This window comes from Artemia franciscana, chromosome 13, assembly GCF_032884065.1.
Source record: "Artemia franciscana chromosome 13, ASM3288406v1, whole genome shotgun sequence".
Taxonomy (NCBI): domain Eukaryota; kingdom Metazoa; phylum Arthropoda; class Branchiopoda; order Anostraca; family Artemiidae; genus Artemia; species Artemia franciscana.
In genome coordinates this window covers 38,761,109-38,782,847 of record NC_088875.1, presented here as the reverse complement: position 1 = coordinate 38,782,847, position 21,739 = coordinate 38,761,109, and the positions used below count along the sequence as shown (strand labels likewise).

Here is a 21,739-nt window from a genome sequence, read left to right as displayed (position 1 = left end):
CGGAAATCAAAAGGTATAGTTCACTTTTCAAGAGTCAAAAGATATCGGAGGGTAACTAGCCCCCTTCCCCCTTTTTTCCTCAAACACATCCGATAAAAATTTTGAAATAGCCATTTTGTTAATATTAGTCCAAACATCGAATAAAAAACTCCGGGGCTGACACAACCCCCCAGAGCCCAGGGACAGGCGCTGTAATTTATGCCCTTGGAGTATATATGGTTATAGTGAAAAGGATGCTCCTACAAATCTCAGAGGGGCTCATCTGTTAGAAAATTGAAAGCTCTAGTTCACTTTCAAAGAGTCGAAAGAGATCGGAGGCAACTAGCCCTCTACGCACTTTTTACCCAAACCCATCCAATAATTTTTTTTTTAGATAGCCATTTTGTTAAAATTAGTTTAAACATCAGATAACAAAAGCTCTGGGGTTGACACAAGCCTCTAAAGCCAGGGCGGTGGGCGTTACAAGTTATGCCCTGAGGGCGTCTTAGGCTCTTATGGAAGGGGTGGTCGTATAAACTTTTGATGCGGCTCCTTTGACTGGAATCGAAAGCTTTAGTTCCCTTTTTAAGAGTCAAAAGTAGTGAGAGGGCAACTAGCCCTCCCCCTGTCCTCTTTTCCCCAAATTCATCCGATCAAATTTTATATATAGCCAATTTGTTCAAAATAGACCAAAGATCAAATAACAAAAACTCCCGAGATAACACAGCTCACCAGAACCAGGGAGAAAATGTTGTAAGTTATGCCCTGGGGCATATAAGGTTCTTATGGAAGGGGTGGTCGCATAAAGTTTGGAAGGGGCTCCTTCGACTGGAATTTGAAAGTTTCAGTTCCCTTTTTAAGAGTCAAAAGTGACAGGGGGGAAATAGCTCTTTCTCCTATGCACTCTTTTCCCAAAAATCGTCAGACAGAATTTTTGTTAGAGTAATTTTTGTTCAAACTAAACTGAAGTTCATAGACTAAAGTTCAAAACTCTGGGATTGAAACATACCCACCCCAAAAAAGTCCGAAATTCAAATTACTATGACTTAGGGGTTGAGAAATCCTAGCCCCCGGGCGAAAATTGTAACTTATGTAAAATGTCCTTTATTAGAATATAAGGTTTTTCTGGAATGTGTGGTCGTATTAACTTTTTAACTTCAAATTATTTTTTAAGAGTCCAAAATGATTAATGGGCAACTAGCCCACGCTCAACTTTCCCAAAGGGCATCCGGCCAAAATTATGAGATAGCCATTTTGTTCAAAATAATTCACAGGGCAAATAACTATGCTTCCGGAGTTGAATCCCCCCTGCCATCCCCGTGGAAATGGCTCTTGAGTTACGGAGCTTGCTTATTATTACTTTAATACTTTGTTTAGTTTGATACCTGGATTTAGTGATCTACGTGACAACTTCGATTTACGGTCGAAGGGCTGTAAGTTATGCAAGCTGCTTATTGTTTCTTTGATATTTTGTTTTATTTGATACCTTGTTTATCTTGATCCTTTCTTTACTTTGATAATTTAGTACTTTGATATTGTTACTTTCATAATAGTTTTAATACTTTGATGAAAGATTGTTGTTGAAAAAAAAATGATTTTGAAATAAGGAATTTTTAAAAACTTGACACTTTTTGCAACAAAAAAAGGAACCAAATTCATTTAAAAAAAAAAAAAAATCCGAAAAAGAAGTTTTCAAAGAGAAGTAACAAATTAAACTTAAGATCAGCGAATAGAAATACCTGTTAAATTTTAAACCCAAAACGGTTAGAAATTACTATTATAGAATAAATAAAAATCAAAACGAACAGAAATTAAATAAGCAATTATAGTAAAAAAAAAATGCAACAAGTACTAATACAAATGAATCAATAAATCTTAAAACCAGCATAGCTTATATTTAATATGCAAATCAAGCTTAAAACCAACAAAAATATTTTGCTATTGAAGAAGAAATGAAGCCTAAAACGAACAAAAATGAAATAAACAATCATAGCAAACGAGCACATAATAGGTGCAAATATAAATGAATAAATAAATCTTTAAACGACTAAAACTTAAATTGAATATGCAAATCAAGCTTGAAACGAATAAAAATCACTACAAAGAAGAGTTCGGGTATCGCCTCCTTTTTTCACTGTAAAGTCTAAAACCTTCTGCGTCATTGGTGCTTTACTGAAAACCAATTATATTACAAATATTTTGTTTTGTACATAACATTGAATATAAACATAAAATTGCAGTAAAATTAAATTTTGACCTGATGAGCTTTCCACAATGAATATTATTATACATCAAATATTGAGTTTAATTTTATTAGTTCTTTCCACGACTGTTCAAGCCAAATACACTTTCAGACAAACAAAAGTTTGGATGCTGTCCCCTTACTTAACTGTAAAAATCTAAATCCAACTGTGTCAACGGCGCTTCACTGAAAACGAAGCACATTACAAATATTTTATTTTCCAGTTATTATAGCATTGAAATAGAAAACAAACATTACAGTGAAATAAAATCTTGAACTGATGATCTTTTCAACGATTAATATAATCATATATCAAATATTTAGTTTGGTTTTATTTGTGCTTTCCAAAACACACATAGTTTTCAGTATATTTTTCATGACGCAGTAGGTTCTAGACTTTCACAGTGGGAGAAGGAGGCAATACCTAACCTCTTGTTTGTAGTGATTTTTGTTCGTTTCAAGCTTGACTTGCATATTCAATTTAAATTTCACTCACTTTAAAATTTATTTATTCATTCATATTAGTACCATTGTATGTTTGTTTGTTATCATTATTTATTTAATTACTTTTTGCTTTAGGTTTAATTTATTCTTTAATAGTAATATCTGGTCATTTTGAGTTTGAATTTTAATAGGTGTTTGTATACCTGTACCCACCCACATTTACATATGATTTGCAATAACGTTATAGTGACATCTCCGCTACTGTCTCGGCTTAATGGTTAGCACACAAGACTAACAGGTGATATTAGACGGTTACAGTAACATCTCCCGTAATCCTGTTCTGGCCGAATGGTTAGTACTCAAAACTCACAGGCAATTGGTCGTGATTTTTGAGTCTCGATGGTAACTATTATTTATTTTTAGAATAGGGCCGTCTTATAAGTTGGCACCAAGAGAAATATAGAGAAAAAAAAAACGGGAATGGTCGAAAAGGAGAAAAGTCGAAAAGAGAGAAAAACCGGGAATCGTCGAAAAGTCTCCAACCACGTGCAACACTTCCGGCCGAGGAATGAGTATAAGGTGAACGACACATGCGCTACGCGGATCTCCTTGATCCATTTACAAATTTCATTCAGCATCTCCAATATCTAATTACGTCTCATAACGTTACTGATATCTAATAAAGTGAAATGTTTTTTTCACCGAATTGCCCCTTTCCACCGCCCACAAAGCTTTAACATAAACTATCCGCCAGAAGGTACATTTGTTTAAGGAAAGCTAGCCCTTGACTCACTCGCCCACTCATTCCATCATGCTACAAGGAAACTCTTGGCCAATTCAGCTTAAAGATAAGGGATTTCGCCCTTAAGGAGGCAACTTTTCAGGCAAATCAGTTTTTCCTCCTACAAGGCTTTTTTTTTCACAAATTCAACAGCTTTTGCTGCAAGCAATCTGTTTAGCATGATGTTAGGCTCCTCATCAGGATTTAGTTGAATCTTCTTTTTTTTTAATCTCTATGACACGGTTCATTTGATACGAACGTTTTGAAAGTACTTTCTGACAAAGCAAAGATTTCGTCAGTATTAAAAGTATTGAAAAATAAATGGAATCTAATAAATGTTAACTGACAAGAAGAAAAAGTATCATCTCTCGAAACTGTTGACTTTCAAGCAAAAAAGTAATTTATTTGAAGAAAAAATAATGTATCAAAGTGGGTAGGGACTAAGTAAACTAAACTAACAAAATATACATAAAGTGATAAAAAACGAAATATCTAGAATAATGTGATAGTCTTAGAAAAAAAGAACCCCATCATTAATATAATAAAAGATTGAAAAATTGCATATTTTCTTTGACTCAAATTTATTGTCCAATGCAAATTGAAGAAAAATTTCAAACCAGTGCTTCAGTCTTCAGTTTATTTTTTATCAACAACTGCAAACTGGAAACAATTGTTGGCCGCAAGAAAGCATTGGTTGATCCCGGCATTTTGCAAGAATAATAGTTGTTGAACTAGGACATGAAAAAAATGTCTTGAGATGTATGATAAATACTATAGAATACTAGGTATGAAAGATTCCCGCATAAAGTCATCTTTTGAAGTTACGTCGGCCTTAATTTTTGACTGATTGGGTAATAAAAATGAGTATTAATTAATCAATAATCTTATTTTTCATCCAAAGCCTAGAACACACAAAGCTTTTTTTGGCGGTGATTTATCAAATCGGCACCAATTTGCAGAGAAAACGCCGCTCATTTGAGCTAAACTAATTCCTAGTTTTCAAGGCCGATTTACAAAACGTGGCGGAATTTCATCGTGTTTATAAAAAAAAAGATAAGAAATCTTCAATCGTTTCCTTTAATTCAGGAGGAAAATCAAAAAATAAATAATAAAAAAAAATAAAATAAATAAATAGAACAACATAAATAAATTAACTCAATTAAAAAAATGGCCAAAGAGGCCCAAAAACACACTCATTTGCTGAGTCTTAAAACATAGATCTATAGATAGTTGTTTCAGTCGCGGGGTTGCATCAACGATGTCAAATTTAGAAACGATTCTAGGGTTTCTGTACCACCGTAGTAAACGTATCAGATATTTACAGTACTTAAAATATCCTGAGCGCGTTTTCTTCGTATCTTTCCTGCGAAGGAGGAAACCAAAACTAGAAAAACAAAAATCAGCAGGAGCACAAAATTAAAATATAGACGGCAAAATCCCTTTCGATTATACCGGAAACGATTGGGTAAAATTTTTCCGTAACCAACAAGCATACTTTTCAGCATGCTGGACGTAATAACGGAGTAAGTAGAATTTTTGCCATGTGGAAAAAGATATACCTAACTATTTAATACTTGCTGAACACGGTATAGTTGAGGAAGTCAAGCAAAGTGGTGATGCTGGTGGAGGACTCCCAAAACACAAAAACTCACATTTGGCAGCATTAACTGAAAGGCCTACGGCAGACAGTGCGGCTGAAAGCAGGTCAAAGTTGGCAATTAAACTTTGCTTTGTCCGGCTAGGAACCAGAACATCATCAGCATAAGCAAAGAGACTATTGCCTAAACTATCATTATAAAAAACTGAAGGTTGAAGACGTCGGGGACACGAAGCTAAAACACTCTTAAATATACTCGGAGATAACACGGCACCTTGCCTAACGCCTTTTTTAATAGGAATATGCTCCCCTAGAGTACCACCAATTCACCATAACTGAAGAATTGGCATATCAATACTTAAGCACGGAAACAACAGAAAAGTTAACGCCAGACGCTGCTAGAGAAAAGAAAGTGTTTGAACGAATTACGCTGTCAGAAGCACTAGTTATATCAACGCTCAAACAATACACGGGACTGTTTGAGCAACAGCTATTTTCATTAGCTGACCCACAATATGGTGAGTAAAATGGCTCTTGGAGTTAGTGGCCGGTAGTAGCACATATTCAAATAGCTTACTAACAAGCCAAGACACAGTGATAGGACGGTAATTAGAACAATTACCGGTGCTCTTACCTCTCGTAACAATGGAAGATATACAATCGGACAAAAAACTAACTGGTATAATAATAAATAATAGATAATAAAAACAATCAAATATGCAATACTAAAAGAACTTCATAATTCAATAATAGAAGATTTTAAAATTTAATCAAATTTTTTAAGTGAAATAAAAACATTAAAAGAATAAGAATTTTAATAATAAAAGAACTTAATGACAATAATAATGAAAGAAGTAAATAATAAGTTGAGATCAGTCATTCAACTATTAATAACCTGCAGCTGACCAATAGTGACGTTAAGTTTTGAAAAAGACGAATTTGCATCATTAACATCACTAACGTGATGTTAAGTTTCGAAAATCTCGCACAAATGGCATTTTTTTTTGTATCGCCATCGTTTGCCAACTGCGTTGCTAAAATCGGTTCCCGAAAAAAGCTACGTCTGCAGGGGTCTTAACAGGGTATTTCTTTGTTAAGTCACTAGAGCAGTTGTATCTTACAACATTTAATGACAATCAATCCAATTTTTCCTCTTATAAGTTTGGGTATAAGAAGACGAATTTGCCAAATTTCTGCTGAGGACCATCGCTTGGATTCGAAGGAGGATTGACCTATCTTCGTTATTTTTCGCTAACAGGGTGTACCTTTATAAATTTTCTAAGACAACATAGTTATTCCAAATTTACCTCTCACAGAGAATATCTGCCTTAGCTTTACTGTAATTAACCATAACTGGTTGGAAGTGATGAAAACCTTGAGAGCCATGGCTGATTACAGTAATGCCTAGGCAGTTGTCTCTGTAAGAGGCAAAGCTGGAATAACTTTTCAGAATTGAATAGAAATGATTCATTTCACTTGTTGACAGATAGTCTATCCTAGATCAGAATTATGGTAAATAGGCATATAGTAAGGGCAACTGAAATAGTCTATTAGTTCTCTGAGCTATTTGAAGCCAATTGGAGACCCCAAATGAAAGGTTTTAAAAGATTTATGACCGTCCATGTCCACAGGACTGGCAGTTAAGTCTACTGCTTGTATTCAAATGAGGATTAACCTATCCTCGCTATTTTTCAGATAACAGGATGCACCTTTATTATTTTTCTAGAACAGCTGATTATTATTAAAGATAAGGATAAGTATTGTCACTTTTCATACCAAAAGGTTGAATAACAAAAAGGCGAATCGCTCAAATCCAAACATCATTCAAGTAAATCCTCGTAGAAATAGTGCGTGGTATAGTGTAGTGTAGGGTGAAATAAAACTGAATGTAGAAATTGAATGTCCAATTTCTTTTAAATTAGAAAAGAAATGTATAGATAAATACCACGGCAAATAGTTATTTATTTTCTAAATTTTTGACAGATGAAACTGGTATGTTATATAAAAAAAACTTTAATGCAGATGGTGATTTATATGCCTAATCTTTAGAAGGTCTTAAAATGACCTTCAATTAATATTAGAAGAAATTTCAATCAAGAAATAAAAAAATGAATCTGTCAAAGAACGATGGATAATTGGGAAATTGAGGAACTACCACGATAAATGGCCAACTTTTTTCAAAAAAGTTTCTGATAGATCCAATTAATACGTTCTATAAGAGAAAAAGACCTCAAAGTCTAGGATGAAACATGTGTGGTGCATTTAGATTAAAAATAATAAGTCAAAGAAGGATTTAGAAACTTAAATTTCGCAAAAATTCAAATAATAGTCTAAAATATAAGCTGAATTTGTCAAATGTTTTGTAATAAGAAAAGACCCTTAGCAAAGAAGAAAGTCAATAAAAATTTCAAAAAAACTTTGGTAAACATAAAGAAATGTTGTACTTACTTTATTAGGTACTTGACTTGAAGGACAGCAGGACTCCTCACAAGGCCAATGCCTAGGGGCAAAATGAACACGATCTATAGATTCTGCCCTCTGTCTTTCAAGAGCATCCAATGCTTCACAGCCTGCATTTGTGAAGGACTCACTTTTAACAATAAATCCACTAGCACTGTGTGACACATTTCTTTTGCTTATTGGGTCTACACACAAACTACTTCCTGCTACACGATTCACGTCTATGATAGTCAAAGATGTATTTAAGTCAGGCATTGAAGGGAAAGCTGTGCAGCTAGCCCATGTGTCAGAGCTGTCGAAGCTTGCCATTTCTGTCCGTCTTGCAGCAGTAACTGACTCTGGGGTAAGGTGCTTAGGTGAGATATGCTGAGGATTGCCAACTGGTGAAACTATAGGCTTCAGCTCAATAGCGGGTGAGTTTGAGTCATTATTTGAAGAGAGGTTTACGCCATCTACGAAGCTCCTCATCTCCTGCAATACAAGAAAGAAAAAATTAGATAACTTGGATAAACCAAGAGACAAATTATAACTTTCAAAGATGATCGTTTACAATCTTGGAAGAAATATAAAGCTTTTAATTTGCTGATATTCAACGAACCCTGGATCGATTTTCTTTTCCCCCAGAGAAGACCGTGGGATAAGAAAACAAAATATCAGAGCTACCCATGCAAAATATATGATTTTCCTTGCTGCTTAAAGTGGAAGATAGTAAGCCAGCAGTAAAGGATTATAGAAAATTTCAATAATGCGTATGTTATTTCAATTATTTGTCATGTCTGATGGGCTTAGGACTCTTTAAAACTATGAAACAAATGGGATAGTTTGCAGAAGATTTAGCATATAAGTCGAGCTCATCTGCTCGATTACTAGAAATTTTACACCAATTATTTGGAATATGATCCCAGATAATGTTGGCGAAGATACGCATCTTCCTGTATTCTAACCTTACCTTAGACCCTCATGTGCCTCTAGAGAAACTTAGGGCATCCAGGAATGCTGATCCCAGATAATGTTCGCGAAGCTACGCATCTTCCTGTGTTCTAACCTTACCTTGGACCTTAGATCCTCATGTGCTTCCAGAGGCACTTAGGGCACCCAGGAAGAGTCTCCAGTCATCTCTCATCGCTGCGGCAGCCCAGATATCTTCCCATTCGGAATGAATTCAGTCATTGAGACTTGTGAGGTCAGCAGGTAGCTGTTTCATAGGGTGTTTTTGTGACGTCCTCTTCTTCTGATACGACGTGGCTCCCACTGAAGGACGACCTTCGGTAGTCAAGTTTTGGGCATGGGGATCACATGACCGAAGCATCTCAACTCCCTATATTTGATCACTTCATTTATCAGTGGTTGAGACGTCTTCTTCGTACCGTGGCGTCCATTATTTTTTTTTGGACCAATGGATAGTCCAATGCGACTTAAAAACATGTTCCCGAATGTGAGCAGTTTCTTTTCAAGTTGTTGATTTAGGTACCAAGTTTCAAAACTATAGCACAGCGTTGAGAGGACGTTGCGGTTGAACAGACTCAACTTGAGTCAGAGAGAGTGGTGTACGAGTAACTGAACCACCTTGTAACTGAGCCACAAGCAACTGAACCCCTGTAATTGAACCACTGTGTAATTGAACCGCTGTGTATCTAAAACAACGCGCATTTACTGAGCCCCAGTATAACCGAAACCCTGTGCAACTGAACCTGAACCCCTTTTTAACTAAACCCTCATGCAACTAAACCGCCGTGAAAATCAACCCCATTTAACTGTACTCCCGTGTAACTGAACCCCCGTGCAACTGAACCACCGCGCAACTGAACCATCTTGCAACTGAACCATCGTGCAACTGAACCACTCAACTAAGTTTTTCAGTATTCTAAAAATAAATATGAGGCAATATCATTGGGTAAAACACAAGTTAAAATTTTTACATATTTAACCTTGCCCGAATTGTTTGTGTCTTAAAGTCATAATATGAACGCCTGTCAAGATCATTCATAAAATAACTGTATTTTATTTTTGCAAAAAAAAAAGGATGATCCGATGTCACAAACCATTAGAGCTGATTTATTTTAATTTCTTTCAGATGGATCAGACCATTCTGGACGTTAAGCAATAAACATATGTGTTAAAAACATTTCACCTTGGTGAATCTAGATAACGAATTTTGATCAGATGTCTTTGAGGAGATTGCAGCTAAAAAGGATATAAGAGGGGGACTGGTTGCACTTCAGCCTTTTTTTCAACCTTCCTTAAACATGCCCAGAAAGTTTAAACTTTACACCCTTAGGTATATACCTCAGATGTTCTCGACACATTACAGATACATCTTCTTGTAAAAATCGACGCACAAAGTACCTCTTGATGTAGTTGAAGATCCTCCTAAGCATTTTTCGAAAGATGTGACGGCTGATACCATCAGCCACTGTAGATATTGCTGGTATTTCCTTTTCACAAACAATAAGGGAAAAAATGCCTTTTGATTGTGTTTGGCATTTTTCGTGACATTTCTCTAGGGTTTGACCTTAATACTCCTTGCCTTTTCCCATTTATAGGATCAAACATGCCTTCTATTCTTTATAAAAAAAAACAAGTATGTTAACAATAAGCAACCTTCATAACTTACAGCCCTCGCACCAGGGACTAGGAGTAGCGAACCCTGGAGGCATAGTTATTTAACTTTTGATCTATTTTAAATAAAATGGTAAGCTCAAAATTATCGAATGGATGCATTTGGGGAAGAAAGGGGCGTGAGTGGAATTCCTTTGATCACTTTTAACTCTTAAAAAGTGCACTGGATCTTACTGATTTCCAATCGAACGAACACCCGTCCCCCTCCAAAGTTCATAAAAAAATAAGGTTCATAAAGAACCTTATGTGTTAACATTGAGAAACTAAGTTAACTTACAGCCCTGGCTGCTGGGGGAGTTGTGAACCCCAGAGGTATTGTTATTTGACCTTGAGACTATTTTGGGTATTTGGGGGGCTTGAGACTTGAGATGCATTTGTGAGGGGTGGTGGTTAAGGGGCGAGGCTGATACTCTCATTACCTTTGATTATTCAGAATTGAACTTGAAATTTCAATTTCCAATAGAATGATCCTTCTCCAAAGTATGAACGACCATCCCTTTTATGAAATCTTTAAATTTTAACAATGGGTAACTTGCAATAGCCTACATCGCCTGCCCAAGGACTGTGGGGGTTTTCATTAATCATGTTTATTAATCACATTTTATTGTTCGATTGGGAATTGGAAGTTTTAGTGCCCTTTTTAAAATTCAAAAGTGATAGGAGGGCAACCAGCCCCCCTCAAGAAGAACTCGTCCTGCGGAAAATGCCTTCCTAAAAATACTACGTCGCAGAAAATACACCCCCTGGAAAATACCTCCCCGTGAAAAATTTCCCCCTAAAAGTATTCCCTAACAGTTGGCTGGTCTCCAATCACTTTCAACTTATGAAAAAGACTAGAACTACCTGGGAATTATAAATAATTCTACCTCCATTCTCCTCTCATCTCTTGCCTAGAGCCAATTCTGTATTTATCTGAAGGCTCAATGAGAGTTGAGATGTTTTGGCATTAAAAAGGGGCTTTGAGGTAACTCCCTCTCTCCCTAGCTACAAAACAATCAGAGAACCCCATTATAGAAGTTTAAGTACCTTTTTAAGTGTTGTAATTTTGCCATTGCTTACAGATAGTGTTTGTTATTGGGAAACATGCGGACATTTTTCACGTAGGAGTTTTCTGAATGGGAGGGGGGAGCTGCTGGAGGATTTTACTAGAGAAAAATATTTTTGCATGGAGGTAGGATAGGACTTTCACATAAATTTCTCTTTTTCGCTTTCCTTAGCACTTTTTAGCTGAACTAAAAAATAACAGAACCCAAATCAAAAATTCTTATTTGGAAGACCATATTTTCTGCGAGGGGTATTTTCCAGGGGACGGTTTTCCTTGGTAGAGGGGGGATGGGTGAATGCCTAAACCCGTAGACAGTGACAGGGAGAAGGAACCCCCATTAACAGACATAAAAAAGGGGAAATAAATCTGGCTTTAAGAGTTTATGACGTCTGATTTTCTTTGTTTTTGTGACAACAATATAAAACTTCTTTACTAGTCATCATGACAGTCAGTTATATGTATTATGACTTTAAAAAGGAAACAAGTCCAACAAGGTTGGACATGTAAAGATTCTAACTTGTGTTTTACCCAATGTAATTACGGTGGTTGAGTTACAGGAGAGTTAAGTTGTAGGAGGGTTCGGCTGCACGATGGTTCAGTTGCACGGTGATCCAGTTGCACGAGGGTTCAGTTGCACGGGGGCTCAGTTGCACGGGGATTCAGTTACACGGAGGACTAGTTAAATGGGGTTAAGCTGCACAGGGGTTGAGTTGCGCGAGGGCTCAATTAAATAGAGCTAAGTTGCACGAGGGCTCGGTTACACAAGGGTTAGTTACATGGGCTCAGTTAGTTCAGTTGCATGGGATTTCAGTTGCATGGTGGTTCAGTTGTACAGTGGTTCAGTTGCATGGTGGTTCAGTTACAGTGGTTAAGTTGCATGGTGGTTCAGTTGTACAGTGGTTCAATTGCATGGTGGTTCAGTTGTACAGTGGTTCAGATGCACGGTGGTTCAGTTACAGTGGTTCAGTTGCTTTGGGTTCAGTTACACGGCGGTTCAGTTGCAATGGAACCGTCACTGAAATCAATATCTCCGAGTCTTCTATTTTCCATCTGGATTCCATAAATGTTGCAGGTCAGGAGAATATAGTCAATGAACAAGATAATCTGCAATAGTGTTATTAAACCAGGGTGTAAATATTCCTTTTTACGAAACAGTAAACAAGATTGTGTAATATAATTTATCTCCTTTTCCAGTAAGTGACATTTTCTTTTTTCTTTCATTTGAGTCTCCTTTACGTTATCACATTTATTTTATTTTGTCACCTACCACTGAAGTCCCCCAGGTTTTCCTTGCATGTAAAGTAACTTATTTTGTAAATTTCTCATTAGTTGATGAGTTGCTCTCTTATTAGAAATTCCTAAGAAATTTGCTCTAGTAATTAAAAATTACTTCTCAGTTGTAATTTGAATTAAATTTACTTATTTTAAAACAGTTTTAGTTGTGTTTAGTGCAATACATTAAAACAATATTTATTTCAATATTTTTCACTTGGCGGTCTTTAAAAAAACTTTTTTCTAATGTCGGCTACAAAAGGTCTTGGTTCACCCTTTACCTTTCAGCTACTCACTCTTCAGCTACTCCTGCAGCCATGATATACCCCAAACTGAAAATCTGGGCTTTGGAAAGGTTATCTTTCAATTAGGAGAGCACATAAGCCAAAAAGCGAAATATAAAACCAAATAGCGAAACCAAACACCAGAAAATTATTTTAATTAATGTGTGTTTCAAAGTATGTCGAATATAGGGTATAGATGACACACAACTTATGGGTTTGTCGTTATAAGATAAGTTTATTTGATAACCACTTACAAATATGCAAAACAGAAGCGAAGAAAAAGAAAAGAAAAGAAACTTACTGAAATACATAAAGAAAAAGTCAACTTCTAAACAATACAAAATGCAAAATTAATCGAAACAGCATTCGCAAATAATACTAAATAGTAGAAATTGAAACAAGCGGAAATGAATTGAAATGAAATGAATTGAAAAGCTGTGTTCATTTTGGACACTTCATACACCGAACAAAGGGAATAGAATATTTTAGTAAAATAACTATTCCTGCAAAATAATGGGGAACTTAACAAAAATTTCAAATGATGAAAAATCTCTGCAACTGCTCAGTTTTCTGCTCACTTACTTTTGTATGATTTAAGATCTGTGATTGATTATCTTTTAATATATAACTCAAATTTTTTTATCTTTTCCGTTATGCGCACAATTCAAAATGTATTTTTTAATTGTGCACTAGCTGCTAGAACCAAAAAAGTGTCATTTTTAGATTGTTCATTTTTTACTTTTTCTCAATGTTAAAGTCGCATTTGTTATAGCTCATATTCACCCACCCCCCCTCGATTACTCTATATAGAGCCCTAGGCTGTATACAAAGCAAGCAAAGATGACATAAAAATGATGTCATCAGGTTCCTTATTTTGTGCCCTTTCTCAGCATAATAGTCATTACTCCGACGATAACCCCTACCCCCGATGGACACTATGTAGCTTTAATAATTTATTCATTTGTTGTTCTTTTCATTGTTTGATCCATTGTAAAACAAATTACCTTGTGTAGACTCCAGACTCAATAGTAACCTAAACTCTAAAAAACAGAATTTAGATAACAATAGATACATCCAAAAAATTTGGATTTTTATGCCTGAGAAAATTTATCTTATTTTTTAAAAGGGGGAAAACATCCCCCAAGTCATTGAGAACTTCATCAGTAGCTTCAGGGTATTATAGAGCCCTACTATAGAGGCTTCAAGCTCCTGTGTGCAAAAATGCAGAAAATTTGCATTTTTCTGCCAGACGAAAGATCAAGGACATGTGTTTATTTATATTCTTTTTGTTTCTTCCCAGGGGTGATCGTAACGAATCAATAGTTCTAGAATATAGAAGATCGGAAGAGGGCTAATTGAAAAGGAAATCAAAAGCTGTTGTCGCCTTTTTAAGAAACGAAAAATATTGGGGGGGGGGGCAACTAGCCCCCCTCCACACCTCTTTTCCCCCCTATGTCAGTCAATCAAAATTTTGATATAGCCGTTTTGTTCAGCAGAGATGAAAAGTCCAATAGATTCGCCTTTAGGGATGACATGACCCCTACAGCAACAGAAAAAGGGCTGCAAGTTATAAAATTTTCCAATTGTTTACATATAGTATTTGTAGTTATGAAGTATACAGAAATTTTTTAGGAGATGGTGATTCTCTGCGAGGGGAATTTTTTTACAGGGAGGATTTTCTGTTGAGAAGGAAGTTTCTAGTGATGAGCATTTAAGGGGAAATTTGCACAGGGGTAAATTTGCCCGATTCCCTGTACGAGATTTATTTTCTTTGTGTTACTTTCTGTTTGACAACCCAATTTCACATTTGGATATTTTCTGGGGGAATCGTCTCGGGGAAAATTTTCAGTGGGGTCGGAATTCTCCAGGGGATTTTTCTGTTGAAGGGAATTTTCTGTGGGAGAAATTTTCCAGAGGGGAAGTATCACCTAAAATAATTCTTGATTGAAAAATTCTCCTCGGGAGAAACTTTCCATTGTAGAGTGGGGGTATCCTAGGAAAATTTTCCACATAGGGTATTTCCAGTTAGAATTGGGAAACGATCAGAAATTAAATAAAAAAATCGAATGAGAATATGAAGAATTTTTTTTAACTAAGGAGAATTTTTCAGGCGGCATCTTGAGCAAGAGCTTTTTCTGGGAGGAATTTGCAGCAAGGATGGAATCGCCCGTTGATAGTCACTCGGATTAGGGGGGAGGGAGGAGGGGAAACAAAATTAAAAATTAAAATAAACAGAAATTATTCCGTATACGGAGGGGCTGCCTCCTCCTTAATACCTCGCTCTTTTACTAAAATTAAACTTTTTGTCCCAATTATTAAAGAACCACTCAAGAACACTTTTTTAAAAGTGCTCAAAACTTTAAGAGGAAGAGGCAGCCCCCTCATGTACCGAATAATTTGTGTTCATTTTAAGTTTTAATGTTGCATGTTACTATCCGTTGAAAAAAAAAGCTTTTTTTTATTTAATAACGGAAAAGATTCAAAAATTATTGAACATGAAGTTTCAGGCTAGGGATCACATAGGGATTTAAAAATATATGAATCACAGAACAACAATTAATTTAGGTCATTATTCTAATGCTTCGGGGGTTCCGTATTTTTGCATCTTTGTGATTTAACATTGTTGTCAAATTCCGCAGTCTTTTCAATGCCTGTTGTTGTTATTAATCGCCCAAATTAATCGTCCTTCCACTCCCTCCCCCCAGACGATCGAATCGGGGAAGCGACTATACTATTTTTAACTTAATATGGTCTGGTCCCTGATACACCTGCCAACTTTCATCGTCCTAGCCTATCTGAAAGTGCCCAAACTAGCAAAGCCGGGACCGACAGACAGACAGACCGACAGACAGACAGAAATTGCGATCGCTATATGTCACTTGGTAAATACCAAGTGCCATAAAAATCTTAGAAAATTACAGTTGCTAGGGAAGAATACAGCAAAAGGTACAGGGTGTAAAAATGCTTATTTTAATAATAGTCTTTAGTAAAGTCTCACAAAAATACGTAACAGGCATGCACCAACGAAATTAGAGCGCATAACTTCCCCCAAAGAATTGTAGATTCCCACCAAAGAATTAATCTCGCTTATTTTGGCTCCTGGTTCTAAATCCTAGTTCCAGATATAAAAAAAAAACTAAAAAAAAAATATGAAGCTTATGGATAGGTTCTACAGGGTACTTGAACTATTTTTACCCTTTCTCTTGTGTTATTTTCAATCTTTATTGTTAGCTAATTGGGTGGTACAAAGGTGATGTTTTTCTTTGACTGCCTCTTATTGTCACTGTCGATTGGAGTGAAATAACTAAATAATCCACGTCTTTTTTTATGTAAGCATATCTTGTCCTGCATAGACTGCCGCAATGTTTTTTGAATGCCATTGTTCACAGGGAAACAACAACTTTCATAAGCCACGCCCCTACTTGTTGCATTCACTAGAGAGATAATTGCAACGGAACTTTTCTAATTCTCTTTTGGGGTACTTGCGTATTATCTCGAACACACTCAATAAGTTTGCTTAATCTAAGTAAAACCGGTTTTTCTTTCGCATTTTGTTATAATTAGCTTACTTTTCGTGAAAGAAACTACGATGCAGATAAATTTTAATCAAATATTTTAATATATTGAGGTGGTTAGGCTAGGTATTTAATATAATACGTTTTGTGTGGCCTGCTTCCCATATCGATTTGTTGTAGTTTCCATAATTTTGTTACTAAAGTATTATATTTCCATCATATTTTGGTACATTTCATTATGTGCCTCTTTTGAGAATATTTCAAGAAAACCAAGTTTTATATTGTTAAAAGAAAAGTGTGAACTAGACACATCAACAGTAAAAAAAATAACGCTCAAATTTAAGAGCTGACCAGTCAAAAAAGTAAATTTGCACGCATCTTTTCGTCACATTCAGGTTTTGCGGATTCTTGAAAAAATGCATCACATAAATTACTTAAAATGTTACTGTGGAGACTTCTCAACTGTAATGAATGAAGATAAGCTCTTTTTGAGTTATAGCTTAATCTAATTATAGATTGTATTCCACCAGGATTTCGATCTATGTTAGCTGTACTTGGAAATAGTTTTGGTCAGATGTGCCAAGTATTCCAACTTATTGGAATACTTATCCCAGATGTGTCACTCACTAATTCGGACTATCTCTCTTGACTTTTTCTACAATTAGCCATGGCTTGATGCAGTGCCACTCACTAACTCGGACTATCTGTCTTGACTTTTTCTAAAATTAGCCGTGGCTTGATGCAGTGCCACTCACTAACTCGGACTATCTGTCTTGACTTTTTCTACAATTAGCCATGGCTTGATGCAGTGCCACTCACTAACTCGGAATATCTGTCTTGGCTTTTTCTACAATTAGCCATGGCTTGATGCAGTGCCACTCACTAACTCGGATTATCTGTCTTGGCTTTTTCTACAATTAGCCATGGCTTGATGCAGTGCCACTCACTAGCTCGGACTATCTGTCTTGACTTTTTCTACAATTAGCCATGGCTTGAGGCAGTGCCGCTAACTAACTCGGACTATCTGTCTTGGCTTTTTCTACAATTAGCCATGGCTTGATGCACTGCCACTCACTAACTCGGACTATCTGTCTTGACTTTTTCTACAATTAGCCATGGCTTGATGCAGTGCCACTCACTAACTCGGACTATCTGTCAGGACTTTCTCTACAATTAGCCCTGGCTTGATGCAGTGCCACTCACTAACTCGGACTATCTGTCTTGACTTTTTCTACAATTAGCCATGGCTTGATGCGGTGCCGCTAACTAACTCGGACTATCTGTCTTGGCTTTTTCTACAATTAGCCATGGCTTGATGCACTGCCACTCACTAACTCGGACTATCTGTCTTGACTTTTTCTACAATTAGCCATGGCTTGATGCAGTGCCACTCACTAGCTCGGACTATCTGTCTTGACTTTTTCTACAATTAGCCATGGCTTGATGCAGTGCCGCTAACTAACTCGGACTATCTGTCTTGGCTTTTTCTACAATTAGCCATGGCTTGATGCACTGCCACTCACTAACTCGGACTATCTGTCTTGACTTTTTCTACAATTAGCCATGGCTTGATGCAGTGACACTCACTAACTCGGACTATCTGTCAGGACTTTTTCTACAATTAGCCCTGGCATGATGCAGTGCCACTCACTAACTCGGACTATCTGTCTTGGCTTTTTCTACAATTAGCCATGGCTTGATGCAGTGCCACTCACTAACTCGGACTATCTGTCTTGACTTTTTCTACAATTAGCCATGGCTTGATGCAGTGCCAATCACTAACTCGGACTATCTGTCTTGGCTTTTTTTACAATTAGCCATGGCTTGATGCAGTACCACTCACTAACTCGGACTATCTGTCTTGACCTGTTCTACAATTAGCCATGTCTTGATGCAGTGCCACTCACTAACTCGGACTATCTGTCTTGACTTTTTATACAATTAGCCATGGCTTGATGCAGTGCCACTCACTAACTCGGACTATCTGTCTTGACTTTTTCTTCAATAAGCCATGGCTTGATGCACGCCTGCAACTACTTGATTTTAATTCAAAATCACCCCCCCCCCCGAAATGCTTATCCGACTGGTAAAAGCGTAACAAAAATTACTATAAACAAACTTTTGATGCGTTTATAAAGTCTTTTTTAGGAAAAAAAGCCAAAATCCTTTGTAAGCCCCCCAAAGAAAATCCTGGATACGGCCCTGCTTTTAGGCAATATATTTTCGTTGTAATGCTTGTTATTACAGATGTAAGTCATATGCCGTACATCATATTTGTGATACTGTGAATATGTGCTTTCAATGTAATGAAATTCCTCTTACTGTTTTTAGTGATTTTGAAAGACTTTTGATACACTTCATTTTAAGATTTTAATCGAGCATCTTGGTGCGACCGATGATTTTTTAAATTGATTTGATAGATTTTTACGCAACAGATCTATCCTGATTGTATTCAACAGTTTTACATCATCTCCTTTCAAAATTAATTTCGGTGAAATCAGTGATTAGTTTTAAGGCCCCTCTTATGTTAGTTTTTTGTTATTTGGTCGAGTAATTTTTATGTGAATTTTAGAAGAGGGCAGATTTTATAGAATAAAGCCGTTCGAATGCTGGGAAGTTATGTTGAAGGAGTTAATGAAACAGTATTCTGATTCAAGCGTTTGAGAGTGCTTCAGCACTCTCAAACGTAGTTGAGTATTGTTGAGTAGTTGAGTATTGTTGAGTAGTTGAGTATTGAGACACCACAAGTACAGTCTTTACTGTCCGTTATTTGGCTCTGGAAACTTGGAATGGTATTTTGAATCGTATTCGGGGGAGAACGCAAATCAGTTTGTATAAAATAGTATTTAAATATAAATAGTATAAAATAATTTGTACATAATTGTATAAAATAGTATAAAAATATACCCCCCGAGATTTTTCTGGCGCCCTCATTCGCATTCCGTTCTCTTTTTTTACTATTTTTTTTAAGTATACTTGTCAATTTGATCAATTATTCGTAGGTGATTAGCCCAATTAACAACAAAAAGTATAGCTTTCCTATGAATGTAAAGAGCTAAGCTGAAACTTAAAACGAACAAAAATTATTTTTAAACCTCTAGTTTGTTTAAAAATATATTAAAGAAGTATTTTTTGAATGATGAAATAGAATATTTTTCTTTTTGTAAGTTTAAAAGGTATATGGCTAGAAAACTATTCAATTTTTTGTTTTATTGAATAAATTAATAAATTAATCGGTCGAGAGTCAATGGATTGCTGCAATCACTTATCAGTTGTTTCGTTGCCTACCCTTGAATGTTATTGTAAGTGATGTTCTTAATATCTCTATTGTAAAAAAATTATTTCTGTTCAAAATAAAGCAAATTTTTCAATCTCTCTTGAATTTTTTACCCTTCTTTCTCTAGTCCTGGCCGAGTGGGTTGGTGCGCTGGATTCGGGATCCTTTATCTGAGAGGACTCGGGTTCGAATCCCAGTGTACCCAATTCTTCTGTTTGGGACGGGGGTCAGTGGCTTGAATCTGTAAGCTTAGCCAGAGTCGACCCAGCTCTAAATGGGTACCTGGAGAAATCTGGGGAAGGTAAACAGGAAGGGTGTGCGAAAGCACAGGATGGCTGGCCCCCAACCCCCCATTGCACTTCCTGGCTGAAGGGCCAAGAAACGGAGATCAGCACCGCCGGTACGGACTGTAAAGTCTAATGCCGTATCCTTTACCTTTTTTTTTTACCTTTAGACTGCTCGAAACAATTTGAGACTAGTGCAGTGCTTTAACTTACTTCTTGAATATAGTTCGATTAGATTTGAAATATTATTGTTGTCTGCAATATTCTCTATGGAAATATGAATTTAAGTAATTAATAGCATAAGATTAATACTTTGGAGCATTTAATGCTACGACCAAGGCATTGAAAGCTATAGAAATTTTTATAGCCTCAATACATTTTTAAACGAAAATGTATTGTTTGGTCTGTTTATGTGCCTAGAACTTACATTTTGTTTAAAATCACTGGAAGAAACACTTAAAAACAAAAAAGAGCAAAAATTATAAAGGACAGGCGTAAGCTCACAGTACTATTATTGATGTTCAGATAGTTTAGATTTCTCTGTAATTTAGATTTAGTTTTCACTGGTAAAAAATTAACCCAAATTTTGTTGCAGGCTTAGATGTATTATCTGACGTGAGAAATAATTTGGTTAAAGGACATAATTTCACTTGACTTTAGAATTAGGAGAAACAATAATATCAGACGAATAGGGAGAACTCACCATGCCGTATTACGTGCAGTTTAGCTATATACAGCTATTGCTTAAATAAGCTTCTGTAAAAAAAAATGCAACACAAATAATTATCTTGGTTTAAATGCGAGTTATAAGGCAAAGGAATGGTATCGAGTTTCTAAATTATAAAATACGCGAAGTTGAAAGTGTAAGAGAAAATACAAGCAACTAGCTAATTTTGAGGGACCTATTAGAAGCTCTTAGTCCTCACTTAAATAGATTTTAGTATATTAGTACAGTTACTGGAAGACATTATATTAAGTTAGTACTTTTCATTGCACTTAGTATACAAATACACGTTTCGGAACTTGCTACCTTTGTCTTTTTGTGATGTAAACACATTTCTATGAATTGATCACAGTGATATGAAACCACTTTTGGGATCTTATACATCAGTCTGAAGATGCTCTTCATCTGTTGGAATGACGTCTACCTGTAACATCAATGTACAACTGAAAATAACTTCCGCATTCTTTGCACGTCAACTGGTTGTTCTTTTGAATAGAAAACACGTGAGGATGACTTGATACGAAATTAAAAGTATATATATATATATATATATATATATATATATATATATATATATATATATATATATATATATATATATATATATATATATATATATATATATATATATATATATATATATATATATATATATATATATATATATATATATATATATATATATATATATATGTTACCGTGAATGTCTGAAATTGGTGAATGTCAACGTTTACCGGTGAATATCCAAAATACCTTTTTCTTCTCCTTGGATTTAGTCAGCGTTGCCAGTCATCTTTTCAGTTTTATGCTAAGTTTGTTGGTGATTGGTTAGGTTAGGTTTGGTTAGGTTTTTTAACCCATTTCTGAGTTTTATGGCCTAATTTAACCTAAGGTACCCTAGCCAAACCTAACCTTACTTCAACTCTTACCATCAAAGCTTGCATAAGACTCAAAAAGCTGATTTGCAAAGTTAATTGAATCCAGGCAGAAAAAACGGAATTTCAGGTTAGGTTAGGTCAGGTCAACATTAACCATATTTCATAAACTCACAGTAACACACACACACACACACACATATATATATATACATATATATATATATATATATATATATATATATATATATATATATATATATATATATATATATATATATATATATATATATATATATATATATATATATATATATACAAAAAACAAGTTTATCAACAGA

At 35.7% G+C, this 21,739-nt stretch overlaps 1 protein-coding gene across 7 annotated transcripts in view; it reads right to left on the bottom strand.

Moving 5' to 3' along the window:
- LOC136034907 (potassium voltage-gated channel subfamily B member 2-like) overlaps positions 1–21,739 on the bottom strand; it is a 224,209-nt gene that overhangs the window by 105,158 nt on the left and 97,312 nt on the right. For all 7 annotated transcript variants that reach the window (XR_010619286.1, XM_065716407.1, XM_065716406.1 and 4 more), the window contains one exon: positions 7,492–7,974. Coding sequence is in view for 6 of the 7 variants with exons in the window: in XM_065716407.1 (XP_065572479.1) it covers positions 7,492–7,974 (483 nt within the window). In the remaining variant the exon portion in view is untranslated. The remainder of the gene's footprint in view (positions 1–7,491; positions 7,975–21,739) is intronic.